The following is a 20,293-nucleotide window of genomic DNA, read 5'->3' as shown; positions in this document are numbered from 1 at the left end:
CCTCACCTGCAAGAGGGTACATTTTTGACTATACACTGACTATAGTGTATTCAAAACACGGTGGGAAGTCAACTGCTCAGAGGGTGTGACATATACACGTACACTCACATAGTATCACAGTGATCCTATAGCTATTGCTGAGGAATCAGTCATTACAAGTATACAAAGATAGAACCTCTCAGGCCACCATACTTTGGGGGTAAGAAGGAACTAGGAACTGTTTGAGGACCGTGCTGTAGGTAGCAGTCTCTTGCCCTTTGTCTATCCAGTAAAGCTAAAAGTCTGTTTAACTATGAGATTCTCAATTTGGTGGAGATTCCCATATTAGTTGCTGCAACACTAAGCTGTGTATACCTGACACTTCAACAATGTGGTTCTATGTATGTTGGAACCATGTGGTTGTGTGTGTGCGTGGTTTCAGAAAACTGGGACTCAGTGTACAAGGCTGCCAAAACTGCTAAGTGGCTGGGAGATCTTCCAAACCTCTGGGACTGAGTGATCAAAGCTTTAGAGGAGGCTCCCTGCCCTTGGAAACCCTGGAGCGTTGGGATGGCACAGTCCCATTGGAGGAGATGGAAAATTTGCCCTTTTGAGAGGAACTTCTTTATTGAAAAAAAGAAATCAAAGAAAAAAATATTTACGCATGCATACAACAAGAAGTTCTTAGTGTTACAACAGAAATACTTCTGGCTGCAAGCATGCAGAAGACTGACTTTCTAACTCAGAAGAGAATGAAAAAAAAAGCCACTGCAACACAGCATAACTTCAGAGGCCCCAGTTATATGTAGGCAAGAGCAAGAGAGCACTCAAGGACTTGTGAAATTGGGTTCACACATCTTGGCTTGCAACACTGTTTTAATCCAGATTGATAAGGAGAAAAAAAAAATCCTTGAACATGATTAAATTCCAGCAGAACTTACCAAACTTCGATACTGTCCCTGAAAGAGTTTTGAAGTTCTACTGTGCAAAGACTGGGATCCAAGGGAATCAAAAGATTTTATCCGATGAGATGAGGGCCGTGCACATACGGAATCACTTCCTAGCCCAATGTCTGTAGAGATGACAGCAAAATACTAGAATTGCAGAAATTACATACACTTTTTACACACCAAGATCAAGCTTGGGTACCTAAAGCAGATCCATGGAATTTGTGGGTGCTCAATACCTCTGAACACAAGAAATAAGATCAAATATACCTAAATGTGGATTTAGGTGGCCAGCCTTAAGCACCCAAATTTGAAAATCTTGGCCTAAAAAGAAAAAGAAAAAAAAAAGAAGCCAGAGGAACTCCAAACAACCATAAAAGGTTTTGGAAAAAAATTCATACCAGCCCTTTTCTGTTATGAAAACACATTCTGAAGTTAAAATATTTATTCAAACAAAACAAGGTAAATTAGAATGTCAGTTAAAAACTATGCTTAATATCTACACCGATTACATGATTTCAGGTGATCTGAGCCATAATTCAATCTTCAGCCAACTCTCATTGCTTGCAAGGGACTAATTTAATCTAATCTGCGACAGTGGCAGTTTCCTTCATACACATTCTTATGGAGGTCAGGAAGGGTGGGGAATGGATTCCAAAATTTTAGGAGAAGAGAAAGGACAGAGTATTTCTCATTTTCTATCAGCTACCAGTCCAATTAAAGAGTCTAACAATGTTGGCTATTTCAGTTGACAGTCAAAAGAAACTCAAATACATTATTTTTGCCTATATTTAAGCTAACTATATCTGTTTCTTTGCCCTCTTCCTCCTATCCACTCATTCTCTCTTTGATATCTGGACTTTGCTCATTTAGTTTTTCATCCACACCCTTTATTTCTGCCCATCCATCATTTAATTAAAAAAATAACTCTTTCCACTGCCCCTTTTTTCTACATTTGTCTCCTTTTTCTCTCCGCCGAGGCTTAGGTTGTTGCTAGGGGCGGAGGGTTGCTGTTTTTGGTTTTCTGTTTTTTTAAACCTCTTCATTTGCTTCCCTTCCCAATAGACCACACAGCTGAGACCTTCCATCCAAAGGAGGAGTGCCGCCCTCAGCTTTCTTTAGAGCTTCTCAGTGCTGCTCCTTCATCAGACAGCAACACAAAGTCACTTCTTATCTCAGCTTTGTTTGGGCAGTACTCCTGGCTCTAGTGATCCCAAACAGAAAGGCAATACATTTTATCCCAGCTCTGATGCTGTACTAGTAGGCTACCAGGCAACTCTTCCGCTTTCTTTCTGCCTCTCTACCATTGCCCCTGTTTGTTTGGAGCATGCCTTATGGACATTCGGTTGGTAGGTGGAGAAACAACTGTTCTCCTGCACATGGCACTTTCTCAGCAGCAAACTGAAACAGACTAACAGCTTGCAATCAGAGTCTATTCCTGCTGCACTTCCCTAGCAGTGCCATGTACAGAAACAAAAGGAAATGTAACATACCTACCATTCCATGTCAAATTAAATCTGAGGGTAAAACAGCTCATTTGGTGCGGCAGAAATGTAATGACGTGTGTATGTATGGAAAGAATGAATGGAACAGCAGGGAAGCAGAGTGCTGTCGAATTCATAGGATGCTCTAGTTCCTTCAGGAAGTTCTCCTAATACTCTTATCTTGTACCAACAACTCATCTTTATCTTTCAGAAAGATTATAAATATACTATGTTACAAATGCATCGTGTTTAACTGGTGCATTATTAGAGCTATTTTTCTCTCTTCTTACTAAAACATACATTTTATTCAGATTGACATCAACATACTAGAACTTGAAATCAGTGGAGCACTTATATTCCAAACAACTTCCTATGCTAAATTTATTTTTTTTTTAAATCACTGTGTTACTATAAGAGCTTAAAATAGGTTTGGTGTTTTCTTCCATTTGTATTAAGCCTAAGCTCTAATTTTTTTTTAGGATACACTGGGAGCATGAGGGACCAGACAACATTGCACAAGACAGAACATTTCACTTATGGATCACAAGTTTACTACCAAGGTAGTTGTCTTTGTTACTTTATTACTCCTTATAGTCAACTGTAAAATTCCAGATATGAGGACTGTCCGAAAGCAAGCAATTTTAGAGAAAGGATAACAGTGACCTGAAATGTCTTTGTGATGCATATATCATCATGAAAAAAAACATATTTGCAATTTGCAAATAAAGAGAAGCAGCGGAACGGACATGTCACCAAATCCAGTGGTAAACCTGGAGGCAGGTCATCTCTGTGTTTCCAGATGGGAAATCCCTATCTCCCCACTTCCTGCTTCGATCAAATTTGGGTTTAATTTGTTCATGGTTTGTTTTGTTTTTTTTTTTAAATTCCCCAACCCCCCTTTTCTTTTGTGAAACTGAAAATTTTTTGATTTTCAAAAATGGACAAGAAACAATTATTTTCAGCCACTGCAAAAAAAAAAAAAAATAGGAGGCTCATCCCCCCCTTCCCCCCAATTTTGAGTTAGTGGAAACAAATTAAATCCTGCAAAAGTGCACCGTAGTAAAGTCATTTTTCCACTAAAACCTTTTGAAAACGTTTCTGCTAAACTTGCGTAATTACAGAGATTTGATGGCCTGCTGTAATTTGCATAGTTAATGAATATGCATTGCCTCATTTGCATAGAATCTCACCACCTTATACCTACCACTTCTCTGGCTCCCCGCTTTCAACTTTCCCTTCCTCCCTGATTCTCCTCTATCCCCTTGGAGTTTCTCCTATCTTCCTGCAATGTAGTCTGTGATCATAGGACGCTGCCTGGAGTGTGATAATGCCCACCCCATGTGTGGTTATAGAAATACTGTTGGAGTGAGTGTTTGCATAGCAGCATTCTATCTCACTGACTAGTACTCGAGCCATATCCCTGTGCCTGTGGGTAGGCTAGGAACTGTGCTCTTGGAAAGGTCTGTATGGTTAGAGTCTTTGACGGAGGCAGTGCGGCCTAATGGCTAGAGCACTAGACTAGGACTCAGGAGACACAGGTTCTAGTCTCACCTCTGCCACTGGCCTGCAGGGTGAACATGGGTGAGCCACGTCATCTCCCTGTGCCTCAGTTGCTCCATCTGTAAAATGGGGCTGATACTGACCTCCTCTGAGGTCTACTGAAAACTGTTATATAATAGCTACATATTAATCATTATTAAGAACTCATTGGAGATTGCAACAGCAGTCCACCAGGACTAACCATTGATATACTGCCTAGAGTGCCTCCCACATACTCTCCCCATCAAAATAGGAAAAGCAACTGTTTGGAAGAGGAGCCAGCCTCGGATATTTAACAGCTCTGGACACTTCTACGAGTAAAAGGACAGTTTAGCTTGCATGAGCATCCAGTCTTTGTTCTCCCTTTTGAAAGATGAGCAACAACTTATTTCACGCACAGACCACCACAGTCACTGGATGGTAGCAACTTTAAAGGAATACTGAACTGGTCTGCATTCACACTAGTGACTTAGACTGAAGGTCAGCTGGTGACTTCACTGGAGCTATGCCGGTTTACACCAGCTGAATATCTGGTCCTAAATGTTCTTACTAATCTACTAAACCAGTGCAAAAAAAATATTTTAATTTAAAAAAAAACAAAAAAAACAACAACACAATTTTGCACATACAACAGATGAGTGTGGTATATTGAGGGCTGTGTTGAAACTGCAATCTATTACTTTCAGAGTGGGGGAGAGGGCGTTTCCTAGTCCTGCTTGCAAGCTCAGGAGCTCTACAGGGAAGCATGTGACTTCTGACTCAGTCTGCTGACAGACAGAAAGCTTATATAGTCAAGTGGTATGGATTGTGCCTCTCTGTATTAGGGAGCAGACTGTTTTGTGTCTCTGTTTTAGGGTTCTTGTGTTAACACTCTGATTTCTAAGAAATAAAGTAGTGGTACGTTGCTACTTTCTAGCAAGAGTATTTATATTTTTACCTAACTTCTGTGTGTTTATGCCATGAACATAACAATGAGCACAATCAAAATGAGAAATTGCATTTGAAGAGTTACTATCATAGTAAGGAAAACTCATTTACAACTGACTTCTCTTTACATCCATTTATACAAAACTTTTCTCCTCTTAAAGGTTTGGAGTGTTTAAATAACGGCCTTCGTCCTTAAAGCTCATCTTCTCTTCCTCATTTTGATACCTAATATGATGACGTAATGATTACTTTGTAACATTTTCATGACAGAACAGTGTCCTGTCATAAATACAGGATTATGGACTCCATGTAGGTTCAGAAAGAAACTTAATAAGGAAGGAGAAAGTCTTTACTGGCCATCAGTCCAATCCTCCAAACCTTACTCATGTATCATTTACTTCAATTAAATTAGTTGCACAAGTAAAATTGACCCGTGTGTGAAGACTGCAGAACTGGACCCAATGTAGATGCTAGAAAACATACAAAGAAACACACACACCAATCAGGTACTTAAAAAAAAAAAAAAATTAAAAACCTCCACATGTACTTCACTGTGAAACCTCCTCTAAAAACAAACTAGACAATACTGACAAATCCTTACGAGCTCCTTTAAAACAATGCAAGACTAATACATGGGAAGATGAAGAAAATATAAAGAGAAAGCATCTCTGAAAAATGACCATTGGCAGCAATTTTAGAAACGTCAATTATATTAACTTATCTGAGCTGCTTAAGGATGACATCATAGATCACCTTCCCCACAGTATGCATCAAAGTAGAACAGATTTTACTTACCTGCAGTTACTTTATTTAGAGCAACTAGGGAGCTGAGAACCTTGCTGAAGTTCTGTCCCTGATACAGATCATTTGCGTCAAAAGTCTGAAAAGGAACAGGAAAATAACATTAGGACACCAGTCACTGAGAAAATAATACTAAAAGCTAGGTAAGTCTGCAGTTACCAGTAAGGAGAAAAACAAGCAAGCACAAGTAGAAACATTTCTTACCAAAGTTTTTTGTACTATGTTTTTTTTTAAAAGCTACAAGGTAAGAATTAGCGTGCATGTTTTTGTTTTATTTTAAATTAGAGACGGTACAGATAGTTCTATTTGGACACAGTGAAATATGGAAATGTGAGTTTAAGATATCTGAGGGTAAATTATAATGATGTAGAATTGGTCCAGCTTTGGCAATTACAGTTTGCCTACCTAGATTTTCTCTATAGTTTTCAAGCAGAAAAAGTTATTCTTCCCATCATATCTGATGGGGGATTATGAGGTTTGAACACACGCACCTATCGTCAGAGCCCTGGGTGCATGGGACCCCAGTAACGAGCGAGTGTTGCAGGAATGCAGAATCAGCGCTACGCTCGGCTGATGTGGCAACTTGTGGTATTGGACACCATCAGGTGGCTGAGGGACATCTATTTAGAACACATCACTGGACATCGGCAATACCAGGCAAGATGAGCTGGAGTGCCACTGAGAAGCAGTTGGGAAAGTAACTGGAATGCTCTGATGGATTATAACTCCTGAGGGACAACCTATCCTAAATGTTCAGTTACTGAGGGACAATCTACACTCATTGCTATATATTTTCTACAACCAACTCTCAGCATTAAACTTTTCTTGAGTGATGTACCAGAATATTTGGATGCTAACATCTAAACTGCATCGTTAAATTTATTAATCTAAATTTGAGTTATTCCTGATTACGTACTATATGTATTGTATGACTTTTAAACCAACTTTGTACTTTTGGATAATTTAAGTGCTATACCCAGATGTACAGACACTCCTTCCTTAACCTGTGTATTAAATAATTCTAACCTTAGCTTCAGTGAAATTTTTAAATCTGTTTTTATTGTACTGTTAAATGGCTGCTGTGTTTTACCTGAGATATGGATACATATACGTATACACACATATACACACATACACACACACACACACAGTAGTTCATAAAGCACTTTGAGAAAAGACTGTATTGCATAAAGTACTGTACTATTGTGCATTATATCCATAAAGCGCTGAAAGAGCCTCTGGTGCGCTACAAGACACAGAAGACGAGCCCCCAGACAACGCAGCAATGAAGTTTTCTGTTCTGAACAGTCAAACCACTGGAACTTAACAGCAGCTAAAGCACATTCAGAAAAAAAATTTTTTTTAAACACAAACAACTGCTGAAGAGGAATCTAAATTCACAAAATCCGTAATTAAATATAATTATTCGGTAGACAAAACACAATTGAAACTTTGCAGAACTAGGCGAGGACATGAAACATCTGGATTTGCAGACAAAAATGACCCTGAACATTTGCTTGAAACAAATCCCAAACCTCATAAAAAAAGATATTGCACATGACCCTATTCACATTGCAAGGCGTTACAGAATTCTCACGTGCAAGTTCACAAAGAGGACAACAATGCCAGCCCTCTTATAGTTGCTCTGTCTGGTATAAGACAGAGAGAAAATCTTAGACTCCTGCAGCACAGCAGCTTTCATCTACAAAGTCAACAAACTCCTGTTTCTCTTGCTGAAAAAAGACCCACCCCACAGGCATGTCGGAAAGAGTCTGTCCCTCTGAAGAGAGAATTCCGATAGAAGGGAAATGAAAAGATCATATTGTTTCGGGGCAGGGGGAGCGAAGGAGAGAGGAATTAAGAAATGAGAAGACATGAAAGTCATGCAGAGTGAAACTTAATCTCAAACAACTATTTATGGGACTGACAAAGTAGATTTTTAGCTCAGGGGTTTTCAAACTTCATTGCACTGGCCCCCTTCTGACAGCAAAAATTACTACATGACCCAGGCTGGGGGGAACCGAAGCTTGAGCCCACACAAGCCCTGCTACCCCAAGCAGGTGGAGGGCCAAAGCCCAAGCCCCACTGCCATGGGCGAAGCCAAAGCCCGAGGGCTTCATCCTCAGGCAGGGGGCCTGTAAACTGAGCCCTGCTGCCCAGGGCTGAAGCCCTTGAGCTTCGGCCCCAGGCTGTGGGGCTTGGGTTTGGCCCCGGGTCCCAGCAAGTCTAGCACCAGCCCTGGTGATCCCATTAAAATGGGATCGCGACCTACAGTTTGAGAACCGCTGGTTTAGCTGATTTTCTAATAAAGGTGGAACAAATTTCGGAGGTTTTGTTAGCTAGGCAATGTCCTAATAAAGAAAGTCTTTTCTAAAGGAAAAGGAGTACTTGTGGCACCTTAGAGACTAACCAATTTATTTGAGCATAAGCTTTCGTGAGCTACAGCTCACTTCATCGGATGCTAGCTCATGAAAGCTTATGCTCAAATAAACTGGTTAGTCTCTAAGGTGCCACAAGTACTCCTTTTCTTTTTGCGAATACAGACTAACAGGGCTGCTACTCTGAAACTTTTCTAAAGGATTCACTCTATTTAAGATATTCGTACCTGCACTCTTGCTTAGATTACCAAAAAATAAAAAAAAAGGTTGCCAAAACCATAGCTTGTCCTTGACTCTACGTACAGCCAAACAACGTTCAGCTCCAGTTTAGCTGCACTGGTTGCTGACACCAGTTGTTAGCAATGGTAATTTTCATAGTATAGTACAGTAGTTCTCAACCAAAGGTACACAGAGGTCTTCCAGGGGTACAGCAACTCATCTAGATATTTGCCTAGATATCAGTTTCACAACAGGCTACATAGAAAGCTCTAGCGAAGTCAGTACAAACTAAAATTTCATACAGACGGTGACTTATTTATACTGCTCTATATACTATACACTGAAATGTAAATACAATATTTATATTCCAACGGATTTATTTGATAATTATATGGTAAAAATGAGAATTAAGCAATTTGTCAGTAATAGTGTGGCTGTGACACTTTTGTATTTTTATGTCTGATTTTGTAAGCAAGTCGTATTTAAGTGAGGTGAAACTTGGGGTACTCAAGACATATCAGACTCCTGAAAGAGGTACAGTGTTCTGGAAAGACTGAGAGCCACTGGTGTAAAGAATAGAATCATAGAATATCAGGGTTGGAAGGGACCTCAGGAGGTCATCTAGTCCAATCCCCTGCTCAAAGCAGGACCAATCCCCAACTAAATCTTCCCAGCCAGGGCTTTGTCAAGCCTGACCTTAAAAACCTCTAAGGAAGGAGATTCCACCACCTCCCTAGGTAACGCATTCCAGTGCTTCACCACCCTCCTAGTGAAAAAGTTTTTCCTAACATCCAGCCTAAACCTCCCCTACTGCAACTTGGGACCATTACTCCTTGCTACCACTGAGAACAGTCTAGATCCATTCTCTTTGGAACCCCCTTTCAGGTAGTTGAAAGCAGCTAACAAATCCCCCCTCATTCTTCTCTTCTGCAGACTAAATAATCCCAGTTCTCTCAGCCTCTCCTCATAAGTCATGTGCTCCTCCTTGAAGACCCTCACATCCCATCTTGTAGTCAAGGCTCAAGAGCTCTGCATGCCTACAGAATCAAGTTGATAGTCAGCGGCTAAGTACTAAAATCCTTCAAGGAAGTACAACTTGTATAAAATATCCCAGAGAAGCTCTCTTTAAATATCACCATACCAGAGACAATTCTAGGACATCTAGGCGTATTTAAAGTTAGAAGAAATAGTAAGGGGCTCTCAAGTATCCCCCCAGCTGCGAGTCTGTGATGCCAACTATGAAACATGAGAGAAAGTATTAAAAAAAAACAATATCTACATATATAATATACAATGTAAGTGAATGAAACACTGCCAACCTCTATAAGAAGCGAACAGAGAATTTGGTGATTTTGCCCTTTTGGCAAAGTTGCATTTTAAGTTAAAGAGAAAGAGAAAAGGACACCGGGATGACACAGTATTAGGAGGACGGCATAGGTTGTATATATTCTGCTGGAAATCAACTTGCTGATGTGTTTTGGTTTTTTTTTTCAATTTGGCATCCAATTTGGAAAAATAAAGAGTGCCAAAAGAGTTACAAAGGTTCAGGCTTCCTGCAAGTATCTGTTTACTGTGGTAGCTTTTAAATGGACATAAATTACAAAGTGTAATAGAAGTATGAAACTACAGTGTGCTAATCCTATAAGAGGATTCACAACAGCAGAGACTGACTCCCACACGGAGTCCTATTGACTTCAATGTGAATATAATTTGTGCTTTCAGAACTCTTATTGGACTGGGGACTCTAACAATAAGTAGACATCAGAAATGCTTCATAACCTGGTACCACAAGGAATGACTGCTTTATTAAGGACAGAAATTAAATTAAAAGGATGGGAGGGTATTGCTTACAAATAGTGACTCAATTTCAATTTTCCTAAACTTTTTTTTTTGTAAAGTAAAAAGTAAGTCTTTTGCTTATAAAGATGAGCCCGTGTCCATTATACACTGAGGAACAAGAATTCTCTGTTTCTGTCCTTCCATGTAAACAGACTTAGGCTAGCAGCATTTATGCCTCAGAAAGACAGTAGATCAAATATAAAGAATTAACTTCTCTTTTTTAAAAATACAGTTTAAAAATGTGGACAACAAATTTATGCAAGTCTAAAATAAAAAGCATAAAGTATATTTAAGCTCACCTTCATTGTGGATTCTTCTACAGCAAAAAGCTCCGCACCAAAACTAGTTTAACTCAAGAATAACAGGAAGTAAAAAAGCCTTAAGTTTCCTGTTATGCTGAGACTTATATGGGATACCGGGAACAATTTAATGGGTTATCCCAGCATGCATAATGTCGTCTAGAAACTGTAACTAGGAAGCAAATCTTGTCTGTATGACTTCACAGGAAGACAGACAGACAATGAGAGGATGGAGGAAGGTTTTGCTTGTGAGTAATATATAATTTTACTAGAAGGGAAGCAGCCCTTATAAAGGCTGTCTAGCCATGACAAAACACAGTTCTTAACCTGTTCAGTAACTGCTGTTCTTTGAGACATGTTGCATGCGTCCATACACCCAGCGCATGGCCATCAGAAACTTTTTCCCCTCAGCGGTACCTGTTCGTTGGCTCAAACTCCTCCTGCTGCCAGGCAGCATTAGGCCTTAATCCCGCACCCCTCCATCCCTTCTTGCTGCAGCTCAGATACAAAAGGACAGGCAGATGAATCATGAAATGGACATGTGCAACACATATCAAACAACAACAGTTATGGAACAAGTTAGTGACCATTTTTAATTTGAGTGATTGCACATGTGCATTCCACTCCTGGTGACCCACAAGTAGTAAGAGCAGGAGGTGGGATCGGGATCTAGATTGGAGAAAAACTCATCCAACTCTAACACAGTCTCTGGAGTCTTGAGCCACAGCATAGTTGGCGGTAAATATGTGGACAGAGGACCAGGTTGCTGCACTACAAATGTCATCAATTGGAATTTGCACCAGAAAGGCTGCCCAGGCTGACTGTGGCCTCGTCAAATGAGCTGTGACTCTGTCTGGCAGAGCAATGTTCCCCAACTCATAGTGCATGCGTATACACGATACAATCCAGGAAGAAAGTCTCTGGGTGACTGACCAACATTTTATTCTGTCCACCACTGCTACAAACAGCTGGGAGGATTTATGAAAGTGTCTGATTCTATCCAGATAAAACATTAAAGACTGACGTCCAAAGTATGCAAACGCTGTTCCTTTCTGCTCACATGTGGCTTTGGGTAAAATACTGGCAAATAAATTGCTTGGCTGACATGGAAAGAAGAAACCACCTTTGGGACAAACTTCGGATGAGGACGCAGGTAAACCTTGTCCTTAAAAAAGGGACTGTATACGGAGGCACCAACACTAATGCCCATAGCTACCCTACTCTTCTGGCCAAGGTAACGGCTGCCAAAAATGCCACCTTCATTGATTGCTGCAGCAGAAAACAGGGGAACAAGGTCAGATGGAGCACCTAATTCTTGACAATTCTAAATTTAGATCTTTGTCTCTGAGAATATAATCTGACTAAGCCTTTTAAAAATCTTATGCACATGTCATTGGGAAAAAAAAAAAGTGATTGTCCACTTTAGACTGGGACACTGAAATAGTTTCCAGATGATGGAACCTATTGCAAAACCTTGGTGTTTCAGATATAATAAGTAGTCCACACTATGTTGAGCTGAAGAACAGGTCAGTGATACTTCATACTGGCGAGACCAGATAGAAAAACGCTTCCACTTAGGAGAGGGAAGTAGCGCTTGAGGAAGGCTTTCTACTATTTAGCAGGATCTCTTGAATGTCTTTTGAGTAGGCCTGCTCTACAGTTTCCAGCCACGGAGTTGGAGTACCTAGCCATGCAGGTAAGTGAAGGGATTGTAGGCTCAAGTGGAGTAGGAGACATGATCCTGGAGGATTAGGTCCAAATCTAGTGGAAGTGAAATTGGACATATCACTGACAGTAACAGGAGAGTGGAAAACCAGTGCTGATGGGCCTATACTGGGACAATAAGTATGACTCTGGCCTGGTCCTATCTTATCTTTAGTAATACCCTGTGAATGAGCATGACTGGTGGGGAAGCACAAAGGAGCATGCCTGACCACGTCATAAAAAAAAAAAAAAAAAAAAAAAAAAAGACGTTTGATATGGAACCTGGACCATGACCCCATAGGGAGCAGAAATGCTGACACTGTCGGATGGATTTTGTTTCAAATAGGGCTAACTGGGGAAACCCCCACCAGTGGAAGATATATCTCAAAGAGACCACTCTGGTGACTCATAAACCATCTTCTCAGATCAGGGGTGAGCAAACTACGGCCCAGGGGCTGCTTCCAGCCCTCCGGATGTTTTAATCTGCCCTCGAGCTCCTGCCTGTGAGCAGGGTCCGGGGCTTGCCCCGCTCCAGCACTGCAGCCGGGGAGTGGGACTTGCGCCACTCCGTGTCGCTCCCAGAAGCAGCGGCACGTCCCCTCTCCAGCTCCTACATGTAGGGGCAGCCAGGAGGCTCCGCACGCTGCCCCCACAGCTCCCATTGTCCGGGAACCGTGGCCAATGTGAGCTGCAGAGCCACTGCTTGGCAGAGTGGAGAACAGCGGGCTCCTCCCTGCTTGTTGACGTAAAACACTGCCTTTGTGTTGTCTGTGAGGACTAAACAGTCTGCTTCCCCTGATCTGTAATAGAAATACTTGGCAAGCCAGCCTCACAGCTTTTAGTTCTCTGACACTGGTCCTCAGAGAACTTAGCTTTACACATCCTAGACTCTGCATATGTAGAGAACACAGGGTGGGCTCCCATCCCAGAGCAGAAGCCTCTATCACTAGCGTGGGAGGCGATTCTGGGTGGGCAAATGGAACATTTACACTTACATTGGCTGGATTAGTGCACCAATCTAGGGAGGTGAGGACATGAGAGAGTACTCTTACCACTGAGTCTAACTTATGGCAGCTTGGCAAGTAGGCTGACATCAGCCAGCCCTGCGGAGTCCTGAGGCGCAGTGTGGCATATTGAACCACGTAGGTGCAAGAGGCTAGGTGACCCAAACCCCTTAAAGAGTTTTGCACTGTTGTGACCTGGTGAGCCTTCAAACCTTAAACAATTGATCAGACGGCCTGGAACCCAGAAGAAAGGCCCTGTCTTGAGATGAGTCCAGTATAGCCCATATAAACTCTAATCTATAGACCAGGGACAGGAGAGATTTTTCTGCATTGATTAACAGTCCCAGGGCACTAAACATTGACTGGATCAGGGCAACACTGTACTGTACTTGTAGTCTGGACCAGCCCCGGCCACCCAGCCGTCCAGGCAGGGGCAAATCTGAACTCCCAATCTTTAGAGGAACGCCGCTTCTACTACTTCCATGACATTTGTAAAGACCATGGGAGATGCTGACAAGCCGAAAGACAGTACAGTAAACTAGTAATGATTTTGATTTACTAGAAATCAGAGGTACTTCTTGTGAGCTTAATTGATTGCCACAAGGAAATAGGCATCTTTTAAATCAAGGGCAGCATATCAGTCCCCAGGATCCAAGGAAGGGTTAATATAAGCTAGGGTGACCATGCAAAACTATCTTCTTTAAGAATTTGTTGAGTCGTTGCAAGTTTCAAATTGGCCTGCCTGCCTGCCTGCCTGCAACCTCCTGTTCTGCTTACCAGAGAAAAATCCTCACAGGGCTCCTCCTCCCCCTTTGTGGAGCAGAGTTCTCCTTTATATTGTCCAGCTAAGAGTGTGGGCCAATAATGAGGTGCTGATCAGCTGATTCCCAACACCTGTGCTTCCCGTCCTTCCCTCCTCCCTCCCCCACCCCAGGGCTATTAAAGGGGTAGATCATCCTGTTACAGTATCATTTAAGTTTAGAGGCATAATGTCCCTCTCAGTGTGGCTGGCCCCCGTAAATAAACTAGTTCCAGCTCCCCTGTGACAGCACAGGTGCTCCCATTTAGCCAGTGAAGAGGGTCAGGTAGCATCAGAGGCTATAAAGGTCAGGAAGAGAACCAGAGAGGGAGAGTCCTGGTGAGAGTCATTCAGGAGACTGGAGGAGCTCTCTGGAGAACGCTGCCAAGAATAGCAAGTTCTGTGCAGATCCTCCCTGGGAAGAGGGAGGAATTGGCTAGGAGACTATATGTCTGGGACCTGGGAGAAGGCAGGAGAGCAGCAAGAGGAATTTGCTGTTGGCATACCGAAGCCTGAATCAGAGCCACAGGGCTGAAGACGGAAAGAAGCAGAGGGAGTTGCCCGCTAGCTCAAAGCAAGAGAGCCACAGTTAAGTGCAGAGAGGGCTAAAGGCTGGGAAGCAGAGGAGACATCTCCAGGGCCTGAGAGCTGAACCCAAGTGAACAGTGAGGGATGCTCCCCTGGCAAGGCTGCTCACAGCAGAGAGGTATTCCTGCTGGGAAGAGCGGGTTTGCACTTCAGTTGAAAGGACTCATGTGACTGTCATGGTACAAGGACAGGAGAGGGCTGCACTGGAGACTCAGTGTGTGGTGACAGACACCAGGGCTGTGCTGGAGGGCCAGGACATAAGTGATGCCAGGGCTGAAGGTTGCATGCAGAGGCAGTACCGGGGCTGTATGTTGCATTCAGAGGCAGTGCTAGCCCATTAGGGGCCCTATTTTGGGGAGCCCCCCATACACACAACACATACTAAAAAAGTGAATAGGGGACCCTTGAGCTGCTCAGGGTCCTAAGTAATCGCTTAGTCTGCTTATGCCTAGCACCAACACTGGTGACGTGTACTTTTTGGACTATGCTGGGGGAATTCTGGACTATGGTTATGGGACCTTTGTAATAAATTAAACCCACCAGAGCTGTATTTATATTTGGGAAGACTCTGGGGACTTTTTCTGGAGACTCAGAAGAAGGGAAACTGAGGCACACAGACCTGTCATGCTGTGGCTTCCTGCAGGAAGATGCCTTGGATGAGGCTGAACAATGACAGTCCCATACTTACATCCTGAACATCTGTAAATCTGTTGAGGTTTCTGAGGTCCAGAATGGGACTCACACAGTCTCCCTTCTTGGGTATCAGGATACATCTGGAGTAGAACCCCTTCCCTTGATGTTGTAGAGGAAATTCCTCTAGAATCCTCCTTTTGTGGGACGGGAGAAAAAATTATTTTTTTTTCTGCCACAGAGTTTCTTGAGAGAAGTTCCCAAAGGGAGAGGGGGGAGGGGGAGGGAAGTCAGGGGACCTGGTGGGAAATTGGATTAACTGTCTGATGGTATCTAGTACTCAGTATTCCAAGGCAATCTCACACCAAGCACTGTAAAATGATGAGAAGCAGTATGAATTGCAGAGAGGTGTGGGGTTCTCCAGGGTCAAATCAAAATTGCTGTTTTGCAAGACAGTAAGTGACAAAGGACCCTGCCTCCGTATGGAGGCCTTTTAGCAGGAGCAAACCTGGAAGAGGCAAAAGACTAGTATCTTCTCTGAGACTGGGTGCTCTGCACAGAGGGAGACTGTCTGTCATACCACACCTGGTGGTACCATTCCATTCCTTTAAGTTTCAGTTTTGCAACCAAACTCCCACCAGAGCCCAGCGGCCCCCAAAATCCTAATTAACTATACACTAAGAAATTATAAGAAAAGAGGAAAAGGAGCTTGTGGACGTAAAAGGTAGTTCCGTTTAGTTCTCGGTGATGGCAGCAAAAGCGCTGAGGTGGGTTGATGGTGCACTCCTTTAGTGAGAGTGCTAATACACCCACTGCTTCCCAGCAAAAATGGCTTTTCTATATGGTTCTGCAATTTGACGGTAGAGGCCCCAATTTCCATAAGAAAGACTACACTGAGGCCCTTAAAGAGCACACTCTCATCCAAGACCAGAGATCACCATAGTTCTATTAGCAACAAAGGTGGCAGCAGAGTTATGGTGAAACTGTGAAGATAAGATCCTTGGACCAGAGTATTTAAACAGAACTATTTCCTGACCATTAAGCCCTGGTTTTTAAATCAATATAACTGATTACATAAAATGTTCATACTCCATGAATACAATCTAATCAATAAAACTATTTTAGCATTAAATTTGTATACATTTTAAAATGTTGTAGTGCAATTCCCTTTTGTGACACAACAATGTTTGCACACAATGTGTGCTTCTGAAATGTGATCACGAGGACCACTACCTTAAAAGCATTCTTTAATTAGCTCTTGCAAAATATTGCAAGTCTCCAGTACATCATAGATTAAAAGGCCGGAAGAGAACTTTGGATTTAAATAGAGGAACCTCCAGTATGACAGATCATAGGACTCCCCTGAATTAATTCCTGTTTGTATCAGAGCATATCTTCTAGGAAAAAAAAAAAAATCTAATCTTGATTTAAAGATTCTCAGGATGGAGAATCTACCACAACTCTTGGTAACATGGCCCAATGATTAATTACCCTCACTTTTAAAAATTGTATCCTTATTTCTAGTCTGAATTTGTCTAGCTTCAACTTCTAGCCACTGGATTTTATTATATCTTTGTCTGCTACACTGAAGAATATTATCAAATATTCCCTCTGCAGATACTTATGACCTGTGATCAAGTCACCCCTTCTCTTTGATACACTAAATAGAGTAAACTCCTGGAGTCTCTCACTGTAAGGCATGTTTTCCAATCATTCTCGTAGATCTTCTCCGAACCCTCTCCAATTCGTCAACATTGTTCTTGAAGTTTAGACACCAGAACTGAACACAGTCAGGGTGAATAAAAAACAATGATTTTTTTTTTTTTTAATTTTTAAGGATTTTTTTATTTAAATTGGATTTTTTAAAGATACATTATAGTTCAAAGATAGCTCATCATTGAATATGGATTATAAATTCTAGTTTATAGTATGAGACAATATATTCTTGTAATGTTTAAGAAAAGTTTTGTAAATGAGTTCCAATAGTTCATGGCTTAGGAACCCAATCTTACAGGGTTCCAGGGGCTTCTGTATACATTATTTGGGTTAATCTTTCTATCTACTCAATGGGACTTGATGCTCAGTCTAGAAGGTATCAGAGATGCTTAGTTTTGCAGTTCTCAAACTGTGGATTTGTCTCTCCGGGGATAACATGCTTGTTAACAGCAAAAATTTTAAATAAATATACAGAAGTGAGAAATAACAGACCTCAACCCTATTGTCCCTCTGCAAGGTTTCTGTACACAGAGTCAATCCCTTACCTCTCTCAAAGTGCAAAGTTTCAAAAAGTTCAATGAACAGAAGATTGTTGGGGGCAGAACAGATCTGGACAAAGAGAAGAAGTCTGGAGATAAATGTGAGAAGGGAGGGACAGGCAGTAGAAACAAAAGTGAAACTGTTTGAGCGCATATTCCAGAAGTCTTGAGGTCTTTCTGAGTGTAGCTTTCATTGATTTGAGATCTACCATACCATTCTCTCACTAGGAGGGAAAACTTATAATGGCAGCAGGCTGTAAAAAAAGACCCAGTTTGGGAATATTTTAATGAAGTTCCTCTATCTGTAGGTAAGACAGGCGTGTGTGCAAAATATAAATGCAAGGCCTGGTTGCCCCAATGAAACAACATCATGAGAAGTGTTCCTTCTCAGGAGGAACCTGCGTTGAAGACGATGAAAGGAACAGGTCTGAACATGCAGGATCTTCAGGTTGATAAACTTTTTTATTTCATGTTCCTTTCTTAAGGACTGCCTGTCTTCCTTCTGGACTATTCTTGAATTCTCATGTTTGAGCAAAAAAATATAGTTGTTACTCTATGGTACTATCATTTTAGATGCAGATGTGAAAAGAAATAAATAGCTGAATAGACAGATCTTCCTTTTACAGTTTCACTTTTAAAGCAGTACTGAGTGTCAGTCAATGCAATGAGTAATACTAAAAGAACAGTATGGTAATAATAATTAAACAACTGCATTGACTTGTTTTGTTTAGGAGAATCCGTCCTCAACAGAATTCTGAAGACTATCCACCTTCAAGATCACCATTCATTTTCTATAGTTTCAGAGTTATCTGCCAATGATAGTGTTTTGGTCACATCATGTACGTCATGTAGCCATAGTATATCACCTATAACAAAAAGAAAAAAAATCTCCATCACCCAGAAACAACCATAGGTAAGTTTGTGATAAGAACCAGCAGATTACAAAAAGAGGTAATTGATGAAAAAACTCCCCAATTTGTTTATGCAACAAACTCTCCTTTCCGTATGATTGAGAACCCACACTTCATTAACATGGTTCAGTCATTCAGACCAGGATACAGTCCACCCAAAAGAGCAGATGTCGCAGGCAAATTGCTGGATAAAGCGTATGAAAGAGAAATTGAGAGTGTGCAAAAGATCTAGAGGGTAAAATTGTTAACCTGAGCCTTGATGGGTGGAGCAATGTTCACAATGATCCTGTTGTATGTGCTTGTGTGACAACAGAAGAAGGGAATGTCTTCCTTAGAGAAATAATCAATACATCAGGATATGCACACGCTGCAGAATACTTACAAGAAGTGGCAGTAAAAGCTATAACAAACTGTGAAAAAAAATTCAAATGTCTAGTACACAGCTTAGTCACAGACAATGTTGCAAATGTATCCAAGAGGAGAAGAAATTATTTAGAAGAAGAGTCCCAAGCTAATAAAATACGGTTGCAGTGCTCATTTGATGCACCTCCTAGCCAAAGACTTCAGTGTTCCAGAAATAAAGGCTAACGTTGTTGAAATTGCAAAATCCACTTTGCAGCAGCTACTCTGAAAAAAGTGGGAGGAACCAAGCTAACTCTCCCACAAGACGTGTGATGGAACTCAGTAGTGGACTGTTTTGAGCACTATCTCAAGAACTGGCCTAATCTGATGACAGTTTGTGAACAAAATCATGGAAAAAATAGATGGCACCGTCACAGCCAAAGTTCTCAACACTGGGCTGAAGAGAAATGTCGAACACATGCCAAGTACCCTGAAGCCTATTGTTGTAGCCTTGAACAAAATGCAGGGAAACAGCGGTTTTATTGCTGACGCTGTTGAAATTTGGAGGGAACTGAGTGAGATCTTAAAAACAGAGTTAAATTACAAGCATTAAAAACACAAATGGGACAAGCACTATCTCCAGCTCATTTTCTTGCAAATATTCTCAGTACTCGGTACCAGGGTCAAACCTTAACTGCTGAAGAAGAGGAGTTGGCTATGACATCAACATCCAGCAGTCATCCCTCCGTAATGTCAACTATAATAAACGTCAGAGCTAAGGGTGAACCATTCAAGAAATATATGTTTGCTGATGACGTTTTAAAGAAAGTCACACCAGTGAACTGGTGGAAGTCACTTAAGCACTTGGATTCAAAGACTGTTGAAGTGATAATCTCACTTTTAACAGCAGTAGCTTCTTCTGCCAGTGTCAAAAGAATATTTTCTTCCTTTGGACTAATTCATTCCAAATTGAGAAACTGTTTGGGACCTGAAAAAGCAACAAAGCTTGTTTTTCTTTTCCAGATTATGTAGAAACAGGAAAATGAAGGTGAAGCCGACTGAGTTAGCTGCAGAAGCCAATATGTTAAGTTTCTTATGTTGACCTGGCTGACATAGTTGATTTAATTTTTGTTTTATTTTTTAAAAAAGTATTTCATTTAACTATTTTAGTTCAAAACAATTTTAACAAAAACAAACCTGATTTTAAAAAACTTGAATGTTTAACTAAATTCAAAAATTCATATGCTTGTTTTGTTAAAATATTATGTGTTTGCTGTTGAAGAAAAAAAATCCAGAATACATCACTGTTTTTTGCAGGGATCGGCAACCTTTGGCACACAGCACTCCAGGGTAAACCCCCTGGTGGGCCAGGCCAGTTTGTTTACCTACCATGTCCGCAGGTTCAGCCGATCGCAGCTGCCACTGGCCATGGTTCGCCGCTCCAGGCCAAAGGGGACTGTGGGAAGCGGAGGCCAGCACATCCCTCGCCCCGTGCCGCTTCCCGCAGCCCCCACTGGCCTGGAGTCGAGCCAGTACTACTCAGCACAGCATTCTTCTTAGAGTGCCCATGACGGTTCACCCTCCTGGTTCCTTCTACTGGCAATGGGAGCTCCTTCAGCTCACTACTGATGTTCATCCCTAGAATCCC

At 41.6% G+C, this 20,293-nt stretch overlaps 1 protein-coding gene across 4 annotated transcripts in view; it reads right to left on the bottom strand.

Annotated features, from left to right (window-relative positions):
* ARHGEF7 (Rho guanine nucleotide exchange factor 7) overlaps positions 1-20,293 on the bottom strand; it is a 191,545-nt gene that overhangs the window by 112,160 nt on the left and 59,092 nt on the right. For all 4 annotated transcript variants that reach the window (XM_077813588.1, XM_077813551.1, XM_077813559.1 and 1 more), the window contains exons 3-4: positions 5,672-5,756; positions 921-1,051 (exon numbers count right to left, since the gene is read on the bottom strand). In XM_077813588.1, the coding sequence (XP_077669714.1) occupies positions 921-1,051; positions 5,672-5,756 (216 nt within the window). The remainder of the gene's footprint in view (positions 1-920; positions 1,052-5,671; positions 5,757-20,293) is intronic.

This window comes from Eretmochelys imbricata, chromosome 1 (assembly GCF_965152235.1).
Source record: "Eretmochelys imbricata isolate rEreImb1 chromosome 1, rEreImb1.hap1, whole genome shotgun sequence".
NCBI classification, from domain to species: domain Eukaryota; kingdom Metazoa; phylum Chordata; order Testudines; family Cheloniidae; genus Eretmochelys; species Eretmochelys imbricata.
Note: the sequence above shows the minus strand (reverse complement) of the source record. Positions and strands in the feature narration are given on the sequence as shown.